The 22,745-nt window shown below is 38.0% G+C and overlaps 3 protein-coding genes, 1 long non-coding RNA gene and 1 pseudogene across 4 annotated transcripts; 3 read left to right on the top strand and 2 right to left on the bottom strand.

The window, feature by feature from the left end:
• Positions 1 to 1,487: 1,487 nt before the first annotated feature.
• LOC113682327 (uncharacterized) lies at positions 1,488 to 7,375 on the bottom strand. Its single transcript, XM_089213492.1, has 10 exons — positions 6,517 to 7,375; positions 6,016 to 6,265; positions 5,650 to 5,762; positions 4,773 to 5,038; positions 4,294 to 4,464; positions 4,003 to 4,096; positions 3,570 to 3,767; positions 3,022 to 3,179; positions 2,451 to 2,569; positions 1,488 to 2,206 (listed from the first exon to the last, which is right to left on the bottom strand). Exons 1-10 carry the CDS (start codon positions 7,373 to 7,375, stop codon positions 1,660 to 1,662), a joined length of 2,775 nt encoding a protein of 924 aa, XP_089069618.1. The 3' UTR covers positions 1,488 to 1,659.
• A 147-nt stretch (positions 7,376 to 7,522) lies between these two features.
• Positions 7,523 to 11,306, top strand: LOC113682328 (uncharacterized). The gene is made up of 7 exons (XM_089213498.1): positions 7,523 to 7,908; positions 8,276 to 8,385; positions 8,732 to 8,842; positions 8,968 to 9,084; positions 9,473 to 9,758; positions 10,134 to 10,334; positions 10,881 to 11,306. Exons 1-7 carry the CDS (start codon positions 7,551 to 7,553, stop codon positions 11,021 to 11,023), a joined length of 1,326 nt encoding a protein of 441 aa, XP_089069624.1. The 5' UTR covers positions 7,523 to 7,550; the 3' UTR covers positions 11,024 to 11,306.
• Positions 11,307 to 16,856: 5,550 nt separating this feature from the next.
• On the top strand, positions 16,857 to 17,722 carry LOC149042795 (uncharacterized). The gene has a single exon (XM_089213511.1). It carries the CDS (start codon positions 16,958 to 16,960, stop codon positions 17,720 to 17,722), a length of 765 nt encoding a protein of 254 aa, XP_089069637.1. The 5' UTR covers positions 16,857 to 16,957.
• An 844-nt stretch (positions 17,723 to 18,566) lies between these two features.
• Positions 18,567 to 21,794, bottom strand: LOC113682475 (uncharacterized). The gene is made up of 3 exons (XR_016188772.1): positions 21,627 to 21,794; positions 21,090 to 21,213; positions 18,567 to 19,698 (listed from the first exon to the last, which is right to left on the bottom strand). It is a non-coding gene; the product is annotated as an uncharacterized LOC113682475 (long non-coding RNA).
• Positions 20,116 to 21,068, top strand: LOC149042794 (uncharacterized; annotated as a pseudogene).
• Positions 21,795 to 22,745: the final 951 nt, after the last annotated feature.

The raw sequence follows: 22,745 nt of genomic DNA, 5'->3' as shown, positions 1-22,745 counted from the left end.
TTTACGATCAGATTTACCTCTACACACCAAACACTCATCAAGAGTTGATACAAGATCTTCAAAAGATTATGCATCAACACTCACAGAAACTTGGGTATGAAGTGTTGCATGTGATGAACTCTGATGAAATTCTTGACACAACAGAGTATCCAAGAGAGAACAGAAAGGTTGTGATTTTTGACGATCTTATGGCTGCATCTAATGACGTACAGAAAAAGATCTTGAAGCATCTCATTCATGGAAGACATCATTTGATCTCACCGGTGTATCTGAGTCAATCATATCACAAGACTCCTGTCAACATCAGATTGAACTGTTCTCATCTGATTGTGTACAAACCTGTAACGACTTGTCATCGAAAATTGATAGCTCGTGAGAATAGCTTTGAACCAGATCTGTTCTCAAAACTTAAACCTTTTGACTTTCTTTTTCTTGACAAAATAAAAGAAACATGCATGAAAAATTTCAATGAAAAAATTTAACGAATTTAAATTGAATTTATTCAAAAGATGAAGACTTATTGTGTCAAACAGAGAAAAAAGACCGATTCCGTACCTGGGAGTGAAAGACGGGAGATTGCAAAAAACGGTCATCCAATGATCAAATCGATGTGTGCAGAGTGTGGTAGTACAAAGGTAAGGTTTATCAGTGGTGGGATGCCAGGAGGATTTATCGATATTCACAAAGCTATCGGAAAACTACCAAAACCGGACGGTGGTTGGACTCTTCCAGGGCACAAGTATACAGGCCCGTACAACCCCCTTGAAAATCAGGTTCGATACGATCCAACGACAGGAGAGATTTTGGAGATCTATGACCCACCCACCCCAGGTAAAATGTCAGGCGGGATATGTGCGGGATCCCGCCAATCCCACATGGGATCCCAGGTGGGAATGGCGGGATCCCGCCTTAGGTGGTGGGATCCCACCTTTCCCACCTGGGATGAATATTTGATCCCACCCGGGATCCCGCATTAAATGCGGGATTCCTGCATCCCACCCGGGATCTTAGATGGGATTTCTGTATCCCACCCGGGATCTTAGGTGGGATTTCTGCATCCCACCCGGGATCTTAGTTGGGATTTCTGCATCCCACCCGGGATCTTAGGTGGGATTTCTGCATCCCACCTGGTAGTTCAGGTGGGACTTCTGCATTCCACCTGGGATCCTACTCAGGATTTACATATTCCACCTGGGATCCTTTATCCCACCTAGAAAAATACTCTCCCTCATGATCTTGGGAAGGATCCATCTTATGTGCATGTATGACACTATAACTGTGGAATTTGTAACTCCATGTAGTCTGGGATTAGATTTGCCACCCAAATTTATCCATTTCAAACATTCCACTCATGTCATTCAGGCAGTAATCAATCAGATGAAGCTTATACAGATAGGAACAACAAATTCTAAGATGCTATTCCCAGTAAAAGTACTACAGTACATAACTGTTATAGTATACACATTTGTTGTAAGCCTGATAAAGTGTATTTAAATAATGATTGTCGGTTTTAATTCTACAAATCTACATGGGAGTATAATAGTATGATACAAAATATGCATATTAACAAACAGAATATTACAAAAGGACCAAAACCTATATCCAAGTGGCTACAGTACTCTTTTCATAGAAAAATTAAGAATCTAATTAATTTACAAGTCAGTCATGCTCCACCACATTTGGAAATGTACTTAATGTCAGCATATTATCTCCAGAAGAACTTACTACAATGCACAATCTTTTAATACGACATAGTGGTATACAAAAAGAAGTGTTTGACCTTTTGGTCACTGCCATGTGGTGAACTAAAACACCTGAATCTGAATAGTTATTTAGTAATTCTGAAGATGATGTTATCCCTGACACCAAAGACCCATTTGGGACTAACTTAGTTATAACTGCAACATGATGGCCTTTCAAAACTAAAAATTTCTGTATTTCTCCAAAGTGAGTTAATCCTCTTGCATCCTCATACTGAACAGTATAAGAGTTCTTCAATTTGCTTTTGGACCAACGAGCACTGCTAAGAATGGCACCATTTACAACTGCTCTGCGATAAGTTTCAACCTCATCACCTTCACCAATAACTGCCAATCCTCTACAGTGAAGAAACCTGTTTACTACTGCCAGTTCTTGCTTGTGTAGCTGTTCCTTTTTAGAAACACCAAGAACAAATGCTTTGGGATCACAGCCAGGAGGTGTAGGTCTACAAAATGAAAAACAATTTCTTTAATGAAACATATACCTAGTCACTACATTTCACATTCCTTGAAGACACTACAACCAATATGGTCACAAAGCTCTGACACAAGATGCTTATCCTTAATTCTTAATTAGGACTGCACCTTTGAAATAAAATAGTGATAAATTTTGAATTTAATAGTTATTAAATTCAAAATTTATTATTTCAACAGCTGTGAAGCAGGCTCACCTGCATGTGTAATACTTACAATGATCTCTCTCCAGCAAGGTGCTGTGCTAGTGATATCACACAATCTGAGTTAACTGCTGTTGTCATCTTGGAGATTAGGGTGGGAAAATTGCGAAAAATTGAAACAGCAGAGGCAATCTACAGGTAGTAAACAAAACAATGTTCAGCCTGTATTTTAGTTACATAACCTAATGTAACAAAATTTTAAGGAACTTGGAGATGCGCAAATTCAAATTACCGCTCTTCCTTTCATCAAGCTTGATTCAAAGTTCCTGATGTGAATCTGATCTGTTTCCTCCCATTTTTAAACATACATAGTAGTTTTATGTGTGTACTATTTTTGATTAGGTCAATGTGTGGTTTTTCTTGCCTTTATTTTTTTCCCTTCTCCTCTCATAGTTAGTTCCTGTTGTTAATTTGTTTATTTTGTAATTTTGCTATTAAGACATGGCCTACCTTGATAAGCCTCAACTAGTTGTGGGCATGCCAATCTTGAAATTAATAAAGTGTAATGTGTCCACAGTCTAAGTAGTAGTATTCATTTCACATCATATTTGACTAAAATATATCAACAGTTAAATTTTTGTCACCTGATTAGAAATATGCTGAGTTCCATGAATCATGGTAGTTAGAAAGCCATTGAGTGCTTCAAAGCCAAAGCAGGAGTACACCCAAAGTGGACCAAACAACTTAACAAAGTATGTCAGATGTCTGAGAAGATGGAAATTATGAGTCTGGCTGCTTTCTCCTGCAGGAAAAAAAAATATATGTTGTATAATTTAAACAAGCTTCAAGGAAGGCATTTTGTAAGCACTGTTTTATGTTGTTTGGTGCCACTACATTAGGCCTCACCCTGTCTTGGTCACATGACTTACCAAATAAGGTTGTGACTTGACAATTCTGAAAACCTTTATGATATAAAAAGTTAATGTTTCCAAGATATGAGGGTTGTGAACTTTCCATAGCAACAATATGTTAGCTAGGTTAGTACCCCTTAAACAACTACAGCAAAATACATTATACGTGTATAAAGGCTTGCAGTTAAAATGAATCACAGAAATGATAAGAAATTTTCAAAAACTATCACAGGAACAGACAAATATAAATAACTTATTTAAAAAAGTAAAAATCTATTTACCATAAAGTTCTGGCAACAATTTACAAAAATTGTCCAAAAGCTCCTCAGCCACCTTGAGCTGTTCAGGGGTTATTCTGTCACTTACAAGGATGGCTATAGCTGTCACTAACAAAGTGTAGTGGAGGAAGTAATAATCTGGAAGAACACCTTTCAGCACTGGTACAGAATAGTGAAGAAGCCAATTTCTATACTCTGTAGCTGACGAAATGAAAATTTAATAAGTCAACACCAATAATTAGTATTGTACTGGCCCTTATTTAGAATGAGACAGTTAATATTTTTCAGTTACTACCCACCCCATCCTAAAAATTAACCTTTTGCAGTCCCACTACCACATTAATCTAAAGCCAGGTGGCCCTCACAATTTGAACCAATAGTTTACAAGAAAGCAATTAAGAAATTTGAAATATTCTTATGGTAACAAAATATTAACCTTTCCAAGTTCCACGATCTGCAAGACTTCTTGGACAACGGGTGATTATGTCAGGAACTTTTATAGACAACAATCTTTTATTCAACAGCGCAATCTATAACAGTAAGAATGCCAAAAGAGTGTGACTGCAAATTAATCCAGGTTGACTACTTATGTCAATTTCTTGAGCACTGCAGTGATTATATTTACAAAAATAATGACTTTTATTGGAAAATCAGAAGAGATATCAATTGAGATGATGATTTTTCTCAGAAATTAAAGATATAATGTTAAAAGTTTATTTAATGTTACCCTTGATCCTAGGAAGAATTCTTTTCCACGGTTCTCTGCATTTAGCCACAGATGTATCATAGATTTTGTAACTCCAAGGCATACAGAGTGCATCCAGTCAATAACAAAACCCTTCACAAGGTCAAATGGTTTAAAAAGTAAAAACACAGAAGCACCCTTTATTCCATTGACCTGCCAAAGTTAGAAAAGTCAAGTCAGTGCTAAAATAACATTTAATCACTTGCCCTTAGCTATCTTTGTCTTGTTTTGCAGGTCTCTGTGCATAAATCATCTAGATCATAGATACATGTGGGAAGGGGCCATAATGTTATACATTACGTGAGCAGACCTTTGTGGAAAACATTTTCTGTCAAAAATTCAAAGATTATTAATCTTCCAAATATTGAGCAAGTTATGGCATTATGTGCCAATTAGAACTCTTATGGGCAAAAGGGTTAAAACCTTTACACAATATCATTTAACATCCACTATGAACATACCGGTTTTCCAGTCTTGACAACTTTGTGGATGGATGCAACCACAGACTTGTGTGTCCTTAGTACCATATCAGAGGTATAGGGCCAAATTCTGTGCAACCCACCAACTCCTACTGTCTCCCCTTTATCTTCACACACTGAGCAGCCCTTCTCCCCATTGAACTGTTTCATATTGGCCATAAGAGACTTTGCTGGAAGATCAGCAGATGACAACAGAAGGGTTGCCTTTATGACCTTTTGTTGCCCAGTAGGTGTCACAACCGTGAGGCCTAACAAGCAAATTGGTTAACTTATTTAGACCATAGTGACCAGTGAAATTATCGAAATAATTCATTTCATTAAAATTTCTTTCTCTAATTGCATGCAAATTTGGAAAACTGGAGGTTTACTGCATGGTCTAAATTTTTTAACATGTTACTTCCTAAAATCAGCTGCTTCAGCCCTGCTTTTTGAATGCTGGTGTACTATTAAGTTGTATATTGTCCAGTTATAGTGTAAAGCCTTTCTTGAAACAACCCTAAAAGTTTGTATCAGTGGGGTTAAAAGGTGTGGCATCTAATGTGGGGTGCTTTGCTTCTTTTGGTAAGAGCAACAAAGCATCTTAAGGATGTTTGCACCCATAATGTTCACATCTACAAATTTCTTTTAAACTTTGGCTGCAGTTAGACAATGATCAGTTTAAGTCAAAAAGGTAAAAAAAAAAAAAACTGGGGGGTTATGGAGTTTGTTTGGAAATAGTGTATCACAGACCATGGTATTTCTAAGAACAGTGGTTATTTAGGGCAGTTTTGGATTCAGTACAACACCAAAAAATTCTGTATAATGGTGAATTCAATCTATGGTATGTGCATTTATTATTAGAATCTAACTGTATACATACCACTGCGGTAAAGGCCACTGATGCTTTCAATTATTGGCCGACAGAATGTTTGCATGTTTGGCTTTTTCTTGGAACACCAGAGACCAGCAAGGAACATATACCTTCTAGAACACCTACAATGAAAAAATTAAAATCAGACAGATTGCACATGGGCATGCATATTAAAGCTGTTTTCAGTTTTACATGCACATGGTTTAAATAACTTCTGCTACATGGTAAACTAATTAAGAGGAAAGTCTCAACTTATAACTTATGAGGGAATGTCAATGTGTACAATAAGGATTCAAACTGTAAGGTTATTCAACTGAAAGTTTATTCAAACTGAAGTTTACTAATTGCGGCATAATGATTTTCTAGAATTGTTACCTCAGTCTAGGAGGAAGTTCATTGATAACCAGGAAAATAGGCCAGAAATTTTGTTTATTAGATGACTTGTAGGGTGCAACACCGTCTGTATTGAACGAGAATGAGATGTTCAGAGGGTTGTCTTGGCTAAGAATGCCACCAGGCTGCATGAGTTTGCGGTACTCTTGTCCACTGAATATGTCACATATGTCATCATCATCAAGGAAACCATTATCAAATCGATATCCCAACAATCTAACAAACTCTGCATCTGTTTAATAAGAAAAGCAGGTTTCCTTTTAACAAATATTAATTAGTTAATGCGCATACTAAACATCACCATGAGTACACTTTCAATGGATAGCAAGTTATATTTTAATTAATAGTACCAAATGGAGAAGACCAGCTTATTTTATACTCATAATGACAGCAAGAAAAGTGAATGGAAATAGTTTCCATGTAATGCATATCCAACCTACTATACGCTTGAACTTTACCCTTAGCTTAATTTTGTTTATTTACCTCGATACAGCTGACAAAGACGCATGTGTAAATCCAGCTCCAAGAAGTGTTCAATCTTCTTTTTCGATTTCTGACATTTTTCTTTAAGGCATTCTGTTTGACCGTTCTGTATTCTACCAAGGCAGTTGCCACAATAAGAGTGCTTCTTCGGTGGAGGTTCGCAAAATAAATCAGCGAAGTGCTTCTTCAGTAAGAAAGCGGAAGCCACAAATCTATGGCCAACAGGCAGTAAAGCATGCAATACTTTCACCAAATCAATTAAAGCTTGTCCTGAGAGCTGGTGTCTTAAACTGAAAAGCATCACAAGCACGAGAGCTCCGAGCCGTGATACGCTAGCACCGTTGTAAAGAGGTATATCATCACCTCCCAAATCTTCATTGCTTTTTGCAGGCTCCTCAATAGTGTCCCTTGTTTCATCTTGCTCGCCGTCAAACTCGCTGTCTGAGCTGCAATCAGAACTTTCAGTGTCACTTTCCGATGATTCCTCGCTACTGCAAGCCACAGAATTACTCTCTGGATCAACGAAAAATGAAGAAAATTCATCAACTTCAACTTCGAGATTGGCTGGATCGGAATCACCACTCTCTGTCGTGGAAGTGGGAGGCTGAGTAGAAGACTGACCGCTTTGTAAATCAGTCTCATTCAAAAACGTTAACATCGAATCGTTCTCAAATACACGGCTCGAAGATTGGGCACTTTCTTCGGGATCGATCGACATTCTGGTCGATGAATCAAACGTGGAACATTCACCAAGATTCCCTTTTTCAACTGTTTTGCTTCTCCAAGCTGTAGTTCTGGGAATCTTTGCATTCTTGCAATGTAACCATTCTTTATTGCGCTTGCTTCTGTCGTCTCCCATGAGGACCAAACATTAATGGAAGCGCGAAAAAAAATCTGATTTTTAAGCGAGAGTCCTGGGTCGAGGTTGCTGATTGGACAAAATCGCTCATTCCCACGTGAAGGGTTTTACTCACCGCCCGAAAATTTCTCACATTACACACGCCTTCACAGCGATCGACACAGCGCCCCCAGAAATGTTCAGCAATATGCAACGATCTCAGAGAAAGAGATGTGCTCCTTCCTGGCTCAAACAGAAGCCTTATCTTAAAATAAGGTTTACGCAAGACGGTGTGACCACGAAAGTCACGGAGTCGTGGAGGATCAAACTCAGACAATATAGTCAGGAGTTAAGTGGTTCTCTGGCAAATTACTCGTTTCGTGTTGGCCAAGTTGTCTGGTGCTACTGGAAAACCGCGAATGAAAAGGAAAAGGCTTATTTTGAAGCCCACATTATTGAGGTGTGGGACAACACTGCAGAAGTGTCAGAGATATCATCGACCGAGGTGGACGAAATAAGTTCAGACGAATTCGTCGAGAATAACGACATTGAAGGTGAGGGAGAAATTTCGCACTTCCTATGGGTTAGTTCGGCGCTCAAAAACGTACCGTAGAAAGTTTACTTACGAAATTTAAGTCTGAAATACGTGCTCAGCTTTTAGTTTTCATCGTAAGTTAGACTTTGAAGCAGTCATTAAGTTCAAAGTTAGCTGGAATTAGTGGGATAATTAACAAACGACAATATTCGTTGTCAATTTCATGTAACACCTTTTTTTGAAAAGAGCGGCTTATGTGTGATGATCAAATGACAAGTTTCGAAAAGCCGCAAATTGTGATTTGAAGAAAAGCTGATAAAAATTTTTAAATTTTTAAAGTTTAAGAAAAGCTTCACCTCTAACGCTGAAATATATATCCTTCTCAGATGTTGCTGAGGAAGCTTCTCCTAGAAAAAAGAAACGAACGAACGCAAAAGAAACCAACAAGGCCGCCAAACAACGTGCTGAAAAATCGACCACGAGTATTGACGAAGAGGTAATTACAGTAGATACTGGTATGCTTAGAAGAACCTTTTGCTTCGTTATTAGGAATTTTACGCATTTCTCTGTCCCGTATTCTCTAGGAGAGATGCGAACAACCGTGTCACTCATGGTACTTTATTCATAGGCCGTCAATTTACACGGCAAAAAAAATCAGGTTCAGACCCGTTCAAAAAGTGGGAATAATTGTGCGGTCAGTAACCGATTTTTCTGCCGTGTACGACCTTTCAGTGCTAAAACAGTAGAACTTCAAAAGAGAGGATAAGGAAATTATGAAAACCATGGTTTTACTGGGGAAGAACCTGAATCTTCGTATATGTATATTCTCTATTTTTTCTCAGGCAAGAGCTGCTAAACGACAAGCTAATAAGGAAAAGGCAGAAGAAAAAGCCAGAAAGGAAGATAATGAGCAACAGACCAAAGAGTTGTTGGAAATCTCAGATGAAAACATGGTGTGGATATTTCTTAGCATAATGAATACATTGTAAGATCTTATAAAAGCTAGCTTATAAAAGTTCGTTATTATAATTTTTATTATTACTTGATCAGTTTGGACTAATTCCTTCTACATCTGCAGGATATGGTCTTTGACTTTATGCAGCAAATCATGTCTCGCTTGGACTGCCTTGAAAGGAAGATTGATAGAAATCAAGAATATTTTGAAAAACTTTTGAAAAAGATTGAAAAGAGAAAGGCAAGTGCAGAATAACTTCTCATTGTAAAATGAAATGTTTTTCTGTGATAATTGAAATAATTATTGCTTAAAGCATCAATCAGTAAGTAAATAAAGAAAAAAAAGGGGAATAATACAATTAAGTTGAAAGCTTAAAAATTCCTTCCAATACCATGATATATACATATATATGATCTGTTTGGAACCTACCACACCTGGTACAAAATTTTTCCAACAATAATATACAGGGCAAGGATACACCAAACATTTGTTACTTAAGCTTTTTTCTTTGGTGTATGTAGTTTCTCCTCAGACAAGTAGACACATATCAACATACAGTTTTATTCTGCATGATACTGAGTGCTATACAATTGCTACAATGTAACTCTTAAACTTCTCTTCTTAACAGAAGGATCATTCACTTCCTGTACAAGTTTTTGTCAGTAAATCTGGTGATGGCACTGAAAGACCTTCCTCACCGAGTCTATCTCAGACAAGCCTTGAGAGTTGTAGCCCTCTGTTTTGCTCAACTCCAAGGGCTGGTCTGCCTGCAGGAACCAGCAACTCGAGCTCAACAAAGGTTACAGAAAGGGAAAGCATCAGTGAAGTTGAGGCTCCCAAAGATAACGAAACATGTGATGATGTTATTGATGACTCCACTGGAATGGAATCTTTACGTTTGGGGGATGAGTTTGGTGAGTTTCAATGAAATAAAATCCCTTCATTGCAAGCACACATTCTTGCCAGTAAATAAGAGTCAAAATGTACTTATTCTTACAGTTTGGGACAGGTGTTTACTTTTATGGGTAACCTCTTGAAGCACATATTATGTCCTGTTTGAACAATCATTGTTGCATAAGGAGTCTGGTTAATAATATAAATTCTTTTATAAATTGTGTCAATACTATTATTATTATTATATTATTATACAGTTCACTATGTCCTGTTTACTTGTGGAAAAAGAAAGCCTGGCTACCCAGCTGTAAATAGTAGTCTGTGAAGTTCAAATTAACTTATTCAAAGATCATTTGGAGAATTTCATCAATCAATTTTATCTATCTTATTAACAGCAATAATTGGAGATCCCAAGTTTGGTGTGAAAACAAGCAAAGAGTGCTTTGACAACATTGTCAATCACTCCCACTCGCCTGCAGCTCTTGCGCTGAACCTCTTGGACAATCTAATTCCAAAAGATGTGCAGCGCATCTCCAATGTAAGGGGAACAAATGGAAAGTCTCCTTTGGACCCAATGATTCTAGCAGCTATAAAAGGTACATGTAACTATATACTGCATAATATTTACCCAAGAGTTTTTATGTGTTCCATATGATTCCATTCAAATGTTCAACACAATTGCATGAGGTTGTGAAATTATTTACTTGAAAAATTAGGCCTTATGACACTTAATAAATTTTTACACTTGTTGAATGTGACATTTACTAAGTTTTGATCAAGGGCTGAGTGAGTGTGTGCTCATGGAACTTGGTAAATGCTAAAACTCAAGGGAGAGTGTTCATTAGGTATTAGAGACTGGACAATTCTCTGGCCTCTATGTGTAATTCTCTGGTTAAATTTTGATGGTATAGCATCCCTGAAGTTAATTTTTTCTCTACGATTCTCCTGTTACTCTATACTATTTTCCTGCTACATGTGCTTCAATTCTTAAAGAAAACCCTTGCTAACAATTAGCAAAAGTTGCAATTGAAGTATTTTTGGCTTCTCGATCCTTTTGTTATATTTTGCATTAGACATAGAATAGCAGGTACATAGTTGTATATCCTGGAAATATTTTAATTGTACCTCTTTTATATTTCAAGGTCAACTCAAAAGACAATTCAAGTGGAATGAGGAGGAAGTTGAAAAAAACTGGGGAGGAAAAACAGGAATCCAGCAAAAGATTGCCGATAAGTGCAGAAATTTAAATAAGTCCAACAACAAGTCCAAAAAGACAGTCTCATAATAAGAAATCAGAATTTTAATCACTAGCTTCTTCGTCTAATTTTTTATAACATGAATTAATGTTTTGTTTTTCTTGTATTCTTTCATATACAGCCAATTTTTAAAATTTTGAGCTTTAACACTGTTAATGGACTGTATAAATCATCTAGAAAAAGTAATATGTTAAGTTTTGTTTTGTTATATTCTTTATAAAATGTTCAGTTGCTAATTTTTTAAATGAAACAACATTAAACACATGCTTGTTAAATGTGAAACTGCAAATAAATTGTGAGATCTTTATCACATTTAGTCCGTGTATTCATGTAATATTTTAATCATGTACGATCAACAGCTTGGGTAAGATAATGGATGCCACAAAAGGTGTCAGTATGTTCTACAGCTATATATAGTTGGAAAGCTTTGGACCCTTAGTGGATTGACAGGGTCTATTGCTCACCTAGAAAATTTTGTACTCTTAATTTGAAGGATTGGATTCCAAAGGGATTGGTAAGATATTCTTTTTGGTATATTTTATAACTCTGAGGTCTCTGTGGTGTTATATAGGCAGATCCCTCTAAGGATTTTTCCTAAAATGTCAAGTTGGAAGCCATCTGTAATTTTAGGCAGAGTCCAAACTAGGATTTGCAGGATCCCAGGTGCAATCCCGCCTCCAATATGATTTACCAGGTGGGATCCCAAGAGGGATTTGTTGGGAGTCCCATGTGGGACGTTCCATAATCCCGGGTGGGATCCCACACGGTATGTTCCATAATCCCGGGTGGGATCCCACACGGGATGTTCCATAATCCCGGGTGGGATCCCACACGGGATGTTCCATAATCCCGGGTGGGATCCCACACGGGATGTTCCATAATCCCGGGTGGGATCCCACATGGGATGTTCCATAATCCCGGGTGGGATCCCACCTGGGATGTTCCATAATCCCGGTCGAGATCCCACCTGGGATGTTCCATAATCCCGGTCGGGATCCCACCTGGGATGTTCCAAAATCCCGGTCGGGATCCCACCTGGGATGTTCCAAAATCCCGGTCGGGATCCCACCTGGGATGTTCCATAATCCCGGTCGGGATCCCACCTGGGATGTTCCAAAATCCCGGTCGGGATCCCACCTGAAGAAGGCGGGATCCCACCTGGGATACACCTGGGATCCCAGGTGGGAATGGCGGGATCCCGCCTCATATTTTTACCTGGGACAGGCCCAACCGACGCTGTCTCTATGCAACATGATGTTGATTATAGTGTCTGTGCAAACAGCACTAATCCGAAGAAGTGTAAGAATGTGGCTGATAGAAAGATGGTCAAAGCTCTCGATGAGATACCATTCTCCGACAGGCAGTGGGGTCATTGGGCTGCGAGAAACATTATCAACACAAAACAAAAGCTTGGTCTGGGTTTGGGGAAAAAAAGCTGAAAAAAAGTAGTCAAAAGTGGCAAGAAGAATTAGCAGATGAGTTGCACAGACCGGTGAGACGAAACTTTAGAAAACGACAGGTTAATGTCAAGGGAATTGATGAGATTTGGTGCTCTGATCTCGTCGAGATGCAAAAGTTTGCAAAGTGGAACAAAGGTTATCGTTATCTGCTGATGGTTTTGGATGTCTTCAGTAAATACGGTTGGATTGTTCCGTTGAAGAATAAAAAGGGTGAGAGTGTGGCTGAGGGATTCAAAAAGATATTCACCGAGGGGCGGGTACCGAAGAGGCTCTGGGTTGATAAAGGATCAGAGTATTACAACAGTCATGTCAAAGACTTGATGAAGAACAAAGGTGTTGAGATGTACTCGACAGAGAATGAAGAGAAATCATCTGTCTGTGAGAGGTGGAATCGTACGATCAAAACCGAGATGTGGAAGCAGTTTACCATTCAGAACAACACACAGTATCTCGACATTCTGCCAAACATTGTCGAGAAGTACAACAATCAAAAACATAGATCGATTAAGATGTCACCTGTTGAAGCCTCCAAGAAAAAGAATGAGGATGAAGTTTTTATGAATCTCTTTGGTGATTTGAAACAAGTCAAAATTGAGCCAAAATTTACTGTTGGTGATCATGTTCGTATCACCAAATTCAAACGAAAAGTGTTCGACAAAGGATTCACCCCGAATTGGACAGAGGAGATTTTCGTTGTTGACGAGGTTCAATATTCTAACCCGATCACTTACAAGTTGAAGGATCTGCTTGGGGAAGAGATCAAAGGCACTTTCTACGAACAAGAGATGTTGAGAGCAAAGCAAGATGTTTTCCAAATTGAGAAGGTTATTCGAAAGAGCAAAGGGAAAGCTCTCGTGAAGTGGAGTGGTTACCCAGAAAAATTCAACTCATGGGTTGATGAGAGTGAACTTCAAGGGTTATAAAAAATGAAAAAAAGTTTTAAAGGAATCTTTAACATTAATAAAATGATGGATGATCTCAAGTCTTTTTCAAAGCCTGAACTCATTGAACGAGCAAAAGAGATGGGTTTAAAAGGTTTTTATAAACTCAAAAAAGCACAATTGATTGAGTTGATTGAAAATCCACCACCGAAGATGGATGATGATCTTGATTCACTTCCGAGGTCTGCACTGTTGGAAAGAGCGAAAGAGATTGGTTTGCGAGGTCGTTATGGATTAAAAAACAAAGAATTGATCGAGCGAATCAGAAACCCTTCCTGTTCCTATACAAAATCAAAAGGTGTGAAGAGAAAAGTGATACTTCAACCTGTTGAGTCAGAAGGAGAAGAACTTGTTTTTCCCTCAATATATGCTGCTGCAAAACACTTCAAAGTGAATCCTGGAAGATTTGGTTGGAAAGTTGTCGCAAAAAAAGAAGAGACAAAAAAAAACAATAGATATTGATGGTGTGAAATATAAGATTAGATTTGAAGAAGTGTAAGGATTGATTTTCATCACTTGAAACGAGTGATGAAAAAAATTTAAATGTCTTAAACAAAATATTTTTTAATAATAGAAATGGAGAAAAATACTGTTGTACAACTTCGCCAGATTGCAAAAGAGAGAGGTCTTCGTGGATACTCAAAGCTTCGAAAAGCAGAGCTTATTGAATTCATAAATCAATCAACACCATCAAGAGTAAATTTACTCGATGCTCCTATTCCTACACATGAGATACCAAAATCTCAGAAAATCTTGAGTCCAGCGAAGCCAGCACTCGTAAAGAAGAATAAGAAAGCTGTCGATGATGGGAAGAGAGTGGTAGAGGATTGGAGCCAGTGGTTGAAAGAGATTGATGCACCGAGAGTTGTAGTTGATGACAAATTGAAAGATTTCAAAACACATATCGCTGACCTCTACAAGAAAAGAACTCAGCCCAGTTTCACACTTGTTGAGAGCAAGTCTGCATTGAAACAATTCACAAAAAAATATACGATTGATGGGGTGAAAGGTTATGGGGTGTTGAGATTTCTTCAGGCTGTGAAACCGATTGTTATCAACTTTCTGCAAACGCAGAAGAATATCAAGATAGAGTTCGTTCTGAGGTGTAACATGTCAAAGACAAACATTGCGACAGGTGAGACTACGGTAAAGCTTGTATATTTTAAATCTTTCGTAGAGATTGTATTTGAAGAGACTGATAGAGAAGATATTTATCAGAGAGGTGTTGACAAAATGAGAGAGAGTTTGGCTAAGTTTACGAGAGAGGGAAGTGGATGGGTTCTCCATTCGATTGAGGGTTTAGATTTGCATACGGTGAAATATACTCCTTTGAATGGTTCATCATACATTAAGCTACCAAATAATCTTGCGAGAAAAAAGGCTATCATAAACATAAAGAATGAAGATGACGAATGTTTCAAATGGTGTGTTACAAGAGCTTTGAATCCTGTTGTGAAAAATGCTGAGCGTGTGACAAAAGTTTTGAGAGAGCAGGCAAAGAAATTGAATTGGGGTGGGCTTAAGTTTCCACTCACTGTAAAGGATATTCACCGTTTCGAAATTTTGAATCCAAGTCTTGCTGTCAACGTTTACATCTATGAAGGACTCAAACCCTTGAGAGTGAGCAATGTTGAGAGCATCAAGTCCCGCATTCATCATCTTCTGTTATGTGATGGTGAGAAACAGCATTATTGTCTTATCAAAGATTTAAGTAGGCTTGTATCAAGTGATCTATCAAAAAAGAAAAATAAGAAGTTTATCTGTGATAGATGTCTCAATTATTTCGGAACTCAGAAAGTGTTTGACACCCACCGTGAACTCTGTCGAGATCATGAGGCTGTGAGAGAAAAAATGCCGAAAGATGAAACTTTTCTTTCTTTCAAGAACCACCACAAGAAGATGGATATGCCATTCGTCATCTATGCTGACTTTGAGTCGATCATCAAACCTTTACACACCGTTTAACCGAATCCTATGAATTGTTATACCGAGAAGAAGCAGAAACATATCCCGGTGAGTTTTTGTTACTTTGTCAAATGTTCTTTCGATGACAGACATTCGAAACTGGTTGAATATACAGCAAAGTCTGAGGATGAAGATGTTGCGCAGATATTTGTTGACATGCTTGAAGAGGAGGTTAAGAAAATATACAAAAACCACCCCCCAAAAGAGATGATCTTCACGAACAAAGATGTTGAGGTCTTTGAAAATGCAAAGTGTTGTTGGTTATGCGGAGGAGCTTTTGAGATGGGTGATAAAAAAGTTCGTGATCATTGTCATTATACCGGCAAATTTCGAGGAGCTGCACATAATAGTTGCAACCTGAAATTTAGACGGCCAAATTTCACTCCTGTTGTCTTCCACAACTTGGCAAACTATGACGCACATCTCTTTGTCAGAAATCTCGGTGTTTCAGAAGGTGATATCAATTGCATTCCCAACAACACAGAAAAATACATCAACTTCACAAAGAGCATTGAAGTAGACAATTTTTTTAACAAGAAAGAAAACAAAGACGTTGTTGTCAAGAGAGAGTTGAGATTTATTGACAGCTTCAAATTCATGGCTTCCAGCCTTGCAAAGCTTGTCAACAACCTCGTCAAAAAGGATGACTCTTTTGAGAATACAAAAAGATACTTTGATGGAGAGAAGCTTGATATTTTAAAAAGAAAGGGTGTCTATCCTTACGAGTGGTTAGATTCTATCAATAAATTAGATGAAACTGAACTTCCACCGATCGAAGCTTTCTTCTCTATTCTCAGTGGAAGTGGAATTTCTGAAAAAGAGTATGTGCATGCGCAGAGGGTGTGGAAAACCTTCGGAATGAAGACGATGCGAGACTATCACAATCTTTATAATCGAAGTGATGTTTTATTGTTGTGTGATGTTTTTGAAAACTTTCGAAAGGTTTGCAAAGAGAACTACGATCTCGACCCCTGCTGGTACTATACCACGCCTGGGTTGGCCTGGGATGCATGTTTCAAGTTGACAAAGATAAAGCTTGAGTTGTTGAGTGATCCGAACATGTTACATATGTTTGAGAAAGGTATTCGTGGTGGGATTTCCATGATTCCAACAAGGTACTCAAAAGCGAACAACAGATACATGGGTGAGAAGTTTGACCCCTCTGAACCTTCAAAGTTCATCACATATCTTGATGCAAACAACCTCTACGGTTGGGCGATGAGTAAGAGTCTACCAACACATGGTTTTAGATGGGTTGATGAGAAAGACTTTGACGAGTGGAAGAATTTTCCTTGCATTCTCGAAGTCGATTTGGAAGTCAAGGAAGAGTTAAAAGATCACTTTGACGACTATCCTCTCGCTCCTGAGAATTTGTCGGTTGGGAAAGTAAAAAAACTTCTCTGCACCTTGAATGGTAAAAAGAAGTATATCATCCATCATGAGACTTTGAAGCTTTACATGAGTCTTGGAATAGAGATTGGAAAGATTCATCGCATCATCAGGTTTGAAGAGCGGGAGTGGATGAAGAGATATATCGATCTCAATACAGAGTTGAGAACCAAAGCTGACAACGATTTCGAGAGACTTTTTCAAACTTATGAACAATTCTGTCTACGGCAAGACGATGGAAAACATTCGGAAACGGGTTGATGTCAGACTTGTCAACTCAGAAGAGAAGGGGAAAATGTTGGCAAAGAGACCCAACTTCAAACATTGTACCATATTCTCCGAGAATCTCTGTGCAATAGAGATGAGAAAGACAGAGGTTTATTTCAACAAACCTGTCTATCTCGGAATGTGCATCCTCGATCTCAGCAAGGTTTTGATGTATGACTTTCATTACAACTACATAAAATCCAAGTATGGAGATAGAGCAAAGCTTCTTTTCACTGATACAGACAGTCTTTGCTACGAGATTCAGACTGAAGATTTTTACAAAGATATAATTGATGATGTAGATTGTCTGTTTGACACAAGCAACATTCCGAAAGATCATTCTTCTGGGTTGCCGCAAGTGAACAAAAAAGTTATTGGAAAGTTCAAAGATGAGGCGGGTGGAAAAATCATTGAGGAGTTTGTCGGTTTGAGAGCAAAGCTTTATAGTTATAAGATGTTTGATAGAGGAGGTGAGATGAAAAAGTGTAAGGGAGTCAAAAAGGGAGTAGTGGAGAGTACTATCAGCTTCGATGACTATAAGAGATGTCTGTTTGGTGGTGGAAATCAGTATCGGAAAATGAACACCCTTCGAAGTCGGAATCATGATATTTTCATGGAAGAGATCAACAAAGTAGCTCTGTCTGCCAATGATGATAAGCGAGTCATTTTGCCAGACAGAGTGAACACACACGCAATCGGATACTAATTCTCGAACGTTCGCCATAATTTAATAGTGTATGCACGTGAAATATTGATAATGTTGTTTAAAGAGGTACTACTTATCGAATGTTTGCCATAAATTAATAGCTAAAATAAAAGCGAGCCAGAACCCGCCTTTCCCCTACTACTCGCAGCGGCAAAATGAGTGCGCATGCTTAAAAATTTACGCGCGAAAAGGAATGTGAATGACAATATTTCCATAGTAACACTATAGCGGCGATAAGCGGCATTTTCAAAATTCATCTTGTTTGTTTTTATTTGGCGGGGATAAGCCCTAGCCTTAACAGATAAGGTTCCCACTTTCAAGAAAGCTTCTTTCGAACCTGCTCTGCAACATATCTTTCCCAACAAAAAAATATCCAGGGCACAGGTGTGAATTTTAGTATTGAAGTGGAGCGGTCGTAACAAGGCAATGAACTTCGTAGCCTTCTGTATTGTTATAGCACTTGTTTTCATCGTCTCCTCAGTATCGCAAACTGCCCGGCCAAAAGGTTTGTTGTTTGGGAGAAAAAAAACGCTAAAGCTCTTCTTGCAGAGGAAGCATAATTGCCTTTAACACTGAAACAACTCGTGGCCAAGGTGGAACCAGGAAATGTTGTATGAATGTCACTATCAGCAATTCGAAAAAGGAGCAACACCTGATCGTGCCCACTACTTTCACATTCTTCCCCTCTGAATGATACACCTATTCCCATGGGACAGTACAAACTATTTGACAATGCTGGAAAAAGTGAGGCTTGTTATCAACCAGGGACACTGTGGTGCACAAGTTGTTGGAGCAATGCTGACAAAACATTTGCCTCAAGGACCACTTTACTTTAGGTAGTTATATTCAAAGGCTTTCATTTCCTGCTGGATAACCTGGGTTTACATACTTCATCCATTTACATAATAAACAATAAAGCAAATGATCATCTTGTTTTCATGAGAAGATCGATAACTTAAACGAAAAACATTCATGCAAAATGGAGATGGGTGCCATGCAAAATTCAGCAGGAGTGCCAAGCTATGACAGTTAAATGTATGCCGCAAAACTTACTGCTCTACCAAAACTCAATAGCTCAACAGAGAGAGTCGGGAAATTGGTGCACAGGCTGGTAAATCCAATTTCTCAACATTAATCACAGGAAATACCTTACTTATGCCTGGACATAATCTAAGAAAGGTAACCAATCCACCATGTTGCTAATAATCATAGTTATGCTATGATTGCACTTGCAGGGTTAAACATCTCCATGACAACATCAATCAGGTAATAATATAACACTGATAAAGGTTCTGCACTGAGCTCATATTCTACAAGTAAACACGTGTTCATTGTTGAAAATATTTCTAAATAACTCACAGAGTGGTCAAATACATTATTATTGCATTTTCTATATAATCCTGCAGAGCTGGTGGTAAAATCTCAGTCAGCCTTGCACAGGCACTATGAGATTGCGGGTCAATCTCTATACAGATCCGATGATATGCAGGCACTTTGTGAGACTTGTGCACCACATCTCTTTTACATCCTCATCAGTACAATATTTAGTGCAAATAGACATGCCACCAGTGAGAAGCATTCACATTCACAGCAGCAAAGAATAGTTGCACTACTTCACAAGTTGCCTACCTGCCTAAAGTTTTGCCATTAGAAGAATAGAAAATTATTACATTCTATATAATTTACAAAATTTCCATGTCAGCTTTATTCTGACAGTGTCAGCAGTCACTGGTAAAAAACAACCTTTGTTCTTGAGTATGATAACAGGATAATATGCAATTTCCCTTAGATCCCAGAAAACACCACAGCTCCAGAAACAAGCTGCAATGTTCCTTGATATTCATCAGTAAACCAGGTCTGCACAGACTGCAGGGTGAGTCTTGGGCCTTAGCAGTGGAATATGTATGAACTACATGTTTGAACAGCAGCAGGCAAAACAACCATGAGGAAGTTGTGGAAAAAACTGTGCTGACAGCCTGCAGGATAAAGCAGAACAAATAGAATGAACAATGAACATAAACACTTTTGTAAAAACACAAGCAATCAATTAAATGGATATTAATTTTTTATAAGACCAAATAACTTGTTATCCATCTTATTGATGATTTTCATGTTATGAATATGCCTACTAAACCAATTTATAAAGCTAATGTGGCAATTCATATGGCATCAAGTCTCCAAGCCATAGCAGTTGCCCACCCAGTTGATGGAGCAATGATCCTTTTCTAACAAGAGTAAATGAGGTAGGTGATTCCTTCAATAAAGGTATTATAGAGCATGATACAAGTAGCAACATTGCAGACAGCCACAATAGTTATGAACAGCCCAAAAGCCAGCTAGCAATACATGCTCCTAGGTATTCAGACTTTTACAAGTCCCATGACAGGGGAAATATGATAACTAGAAGTATGGAACAGCTAATTATACCACAACCAAGTGTTCCACACAGGACAACTTAAGAAAGAGGACAAAGCACAGAAAGGCCTGCTTCAGTTGCAAATTCACACCAAAATCACTTTTCAACTGTGGGTAACCTTGCCACCAAAGATCTTGAGGTTCTCACCTTACCCGCCCTTACCTTTTACAATCACACAATCAGTCTCAACAACAACACCATCAGTAGCTCAACAACAGTTTTCTAACTTAAGTGTAGCACCACAATCCACTTCAATACATGTTCCATCTTCAACAACACAATCAGTCACATTCTGGGAACTGCCAGCCTTCCTATCTCAGTCAACAATTGGGAGTCGTCAAGGCAGCAATGCTTGTACAGTTATTTCTTTGTTGTTAGCAAAGACATACTTAACAAACAAATCCTTCCTTCAACTGAAAAACCACCAACCACTGACTCCCGGCTGGATGTCATGTTTGATGGGGAGAAGTCAGGTATATGACAGTTTCATGCAGTCACTATCATATCTTGGTGTTGTTGAAGCCATACCTCTTGTCAGAAGCAGCCTGGGTAGTTTAAGTTACGAAGAGGAGTTAACTGTTTGTTTTGTCAAGGAGACTAATTCAAGTGAGGAATCTGCTCTGAGTTTCCACCTAGTAAAAAACTTACCAACACAAATGCTGCTTTTACAATAATTAACTCTTTAACTCCCATACGTGACCAAGAAAGAATTTCTCCTTACAATATTAGTACAATATCAAGCAGACAAGTGATGAGAATAAAGAAAAATCTTAATTAGGGGATTATTGGTTGACCCAATACCAAATTCTCCAAACTAACATCACAAGAACTATATGGCAGACTGTCAGGAGAATTAACAATGAGATCTTAGGAGTTAAAGGGTTAATGGTTATGTCATAGGTAAGTGTGCAAATGACAACATCATCTTAATGGATAGCCACCTCCACTTACCAAAAGGCACCTTACTTGCACAGTCTCAACGCAGTGACATTGAAGAACTATAAAAATGGCTGAAGTCAAAGCTATCTGCGACGGTGAATTTGTGTACGGTTACTTTCATCAACTTCAGGTAACACTGTGGTAAGAGATGCATGTAAACGTCAAACAACGGCAGTTGATCGAAAAGTTATATCGACATATTTCAAGACGCAAAGAAGGTTAAGATATGTGTCAAGTATAAATGTTATTGCAACTATTACATTTACGTTGTGTTGGGGGAAGCAATTGAGCTTGTGTCGATCAAAAGAACGGTCACTTAAGCAAAACGACCGACATATTCAAGACTAATTTCGATTGTAAAACAGCTTTTACTACCACAAGAGTTTACATCAAACAGGTTTTCAAGTTTAAAGCATGTACTGAACAAATACCGTTGATGAAATGTGTTTTGTAAATAAAATTGCTGAAAGGAACGGGAACACGCAACGAACTGTCTGGATAAATTTATATCAGCTTTAGTTGAACTATGTCTACAATAATTCTACTTACCCATCAGACTTTTCCATAAGAACAAACTCCATTAAAAATTTTTCGGGTCGGATCACATCAATATCAGTCCCAAAAAGTGTAAAACGATGTTCTGTTCGTTCTTCAGCAAACTTCACCCACGCCGGGATCACTAATCGCTCCTTGAAAGCGCGAAATCCGCCGAGTTTCCTTTTCCTTTTCATTGTCCTGTTTTTAAGAAAAATACAGAAGGAGGCCGGACTTTGAGCGTACAAACTATTAGAAATTGGAACGAACTGTCTTTTGACATAAAGAAAATGAAAAATGTTAAATCTTCTAAAAGAAATTGTATACGAATTTAATCGCTAAGCAAAGAGAGATAGGAAATTTTGAATATCTTTTAAACAGTTATATCGAGTCTCCAAAATAACTTGTTACTATTTTTGCTTGCTTCTTAAATTGTCTATTAATAATTTTTATCCTTCTATCATGAAAGTGTAGAATTATTTAAATATCAATTTTGATTTTGAAAAATTGTCAAATACTTGTGAAAAATTCGTGGCTGGTATGACGCGGCGTTTCGTCTCGGCCTTACTGAAAGTAACTTAACAAGTAAAATCTTGGATCAAGAGCTTGATATAAATGGATATAATTTCATAAGAATGGATATAAAAAACGGAAGACGGTGGTGGTGGCTGTTTGTTGTATTATAAAGATAACATATGCTTGGATGAAAGCCCTACATTTGCCCCAGAAAAGGACGACACCGAAACTATTTGGGCAGACATCAACTTCCACTCACAACACCTTGCATTAGCATTAAATTAATGTATAGACCGCCAAAAGATCTGTCTTTTTACGAAAAGCTTGAAAAACTTGATAAGCAGCTACAACATATATCAAGGAGAAGGAATAACATCTTCATAATAGGTGATTTAAACTCTGATGTTTCATCAAAACCATCTGAAAATGGAAGCAAACTAAAGCAAATCTTGAGAAAGCATGGGCTATCAAATGTCATCAAAGACTATACAAGAGTAACTGAAACTTCTAGAAGTACTATTGACCTATCTATCACAAGCAAGAAATGTCAAATCAAAACTGCTGGAGTTTTTTAATATTGGAATTGCTGATCACAGATTAAATTAGGCAGTCCTAAGA

This window comes from Pocillopora damicornis, chromosome 7 (assembly GCF_964200805.1).
Source record: "Pocillopora damicornis chromosome 7, jaPocDami1.2, whole genome shotgun sequence".
Classification (NCBI taxonomy): Eukaryota; Metazoa; Cnidaria; class Anthozoa; order Scleractinia; family Pocilloporidae; genus Pocillopora; species Pocillopora damicornis.
The sequence above is the reverse complement of the archived record's forward strand: the minus strand, read 5'-3'. Positions and strand labels throughout refer to the sequence as shown.

Excerpts from the sequence above, each read along its gene's own strand:
- LOC113682327 (XM_089213492.1), bottom strand. The coding sequence starts at position 7,375 with ATGGGAGACGACAGAAGCAAGCGCAATAAAGAATGGTTACATTGCAAG. Across the intron at positions 5,763-6,015 it reads GAACTTCCTCCTAGACTGAG|GTGTTCTAGAAGGTATATGT; the intron begins GTAACAATTCTA and ends TTTTCATTGTAG. Across the intron at positions 2,207-2,450 it reads CTTGCTGGAGAGAGATCATT|ACCTACACCTCCTGGCTGTG; the intron begins GTAAGTATTACA and ends TTCATTTTGTAG.
- LOC113682328 (XM_089213498.1), top strand. The coding sequence starts at position 7,551 with ATGTTCAGCAATATGCAACGATCTCAGAGAAAGAGATGTGCTCCTTCC. Across the intron at positions 8,843-8,967 it reads AAATCTCAGATGAAAACATG|GATATGGTCTTTGACTTTAT; the intron begins GTGTGGATATTT and ends CTACATCTGCAG. Across the intron at positions 9,759-10,133 it reads ACGTTTGGGGGATGAGTTTG|CAATAATTGGAGATCCCAAG; the intron begins GTGAGTTTCAAT and ends TCTTATTAACAG.
- LOC149042795 (XM_089213511.1), top strand. The coding sequence starts at position 16,958 with ATGAACAATTCTGTCTACGGCAAGACGATGGAAAACATTCGGAAACGG.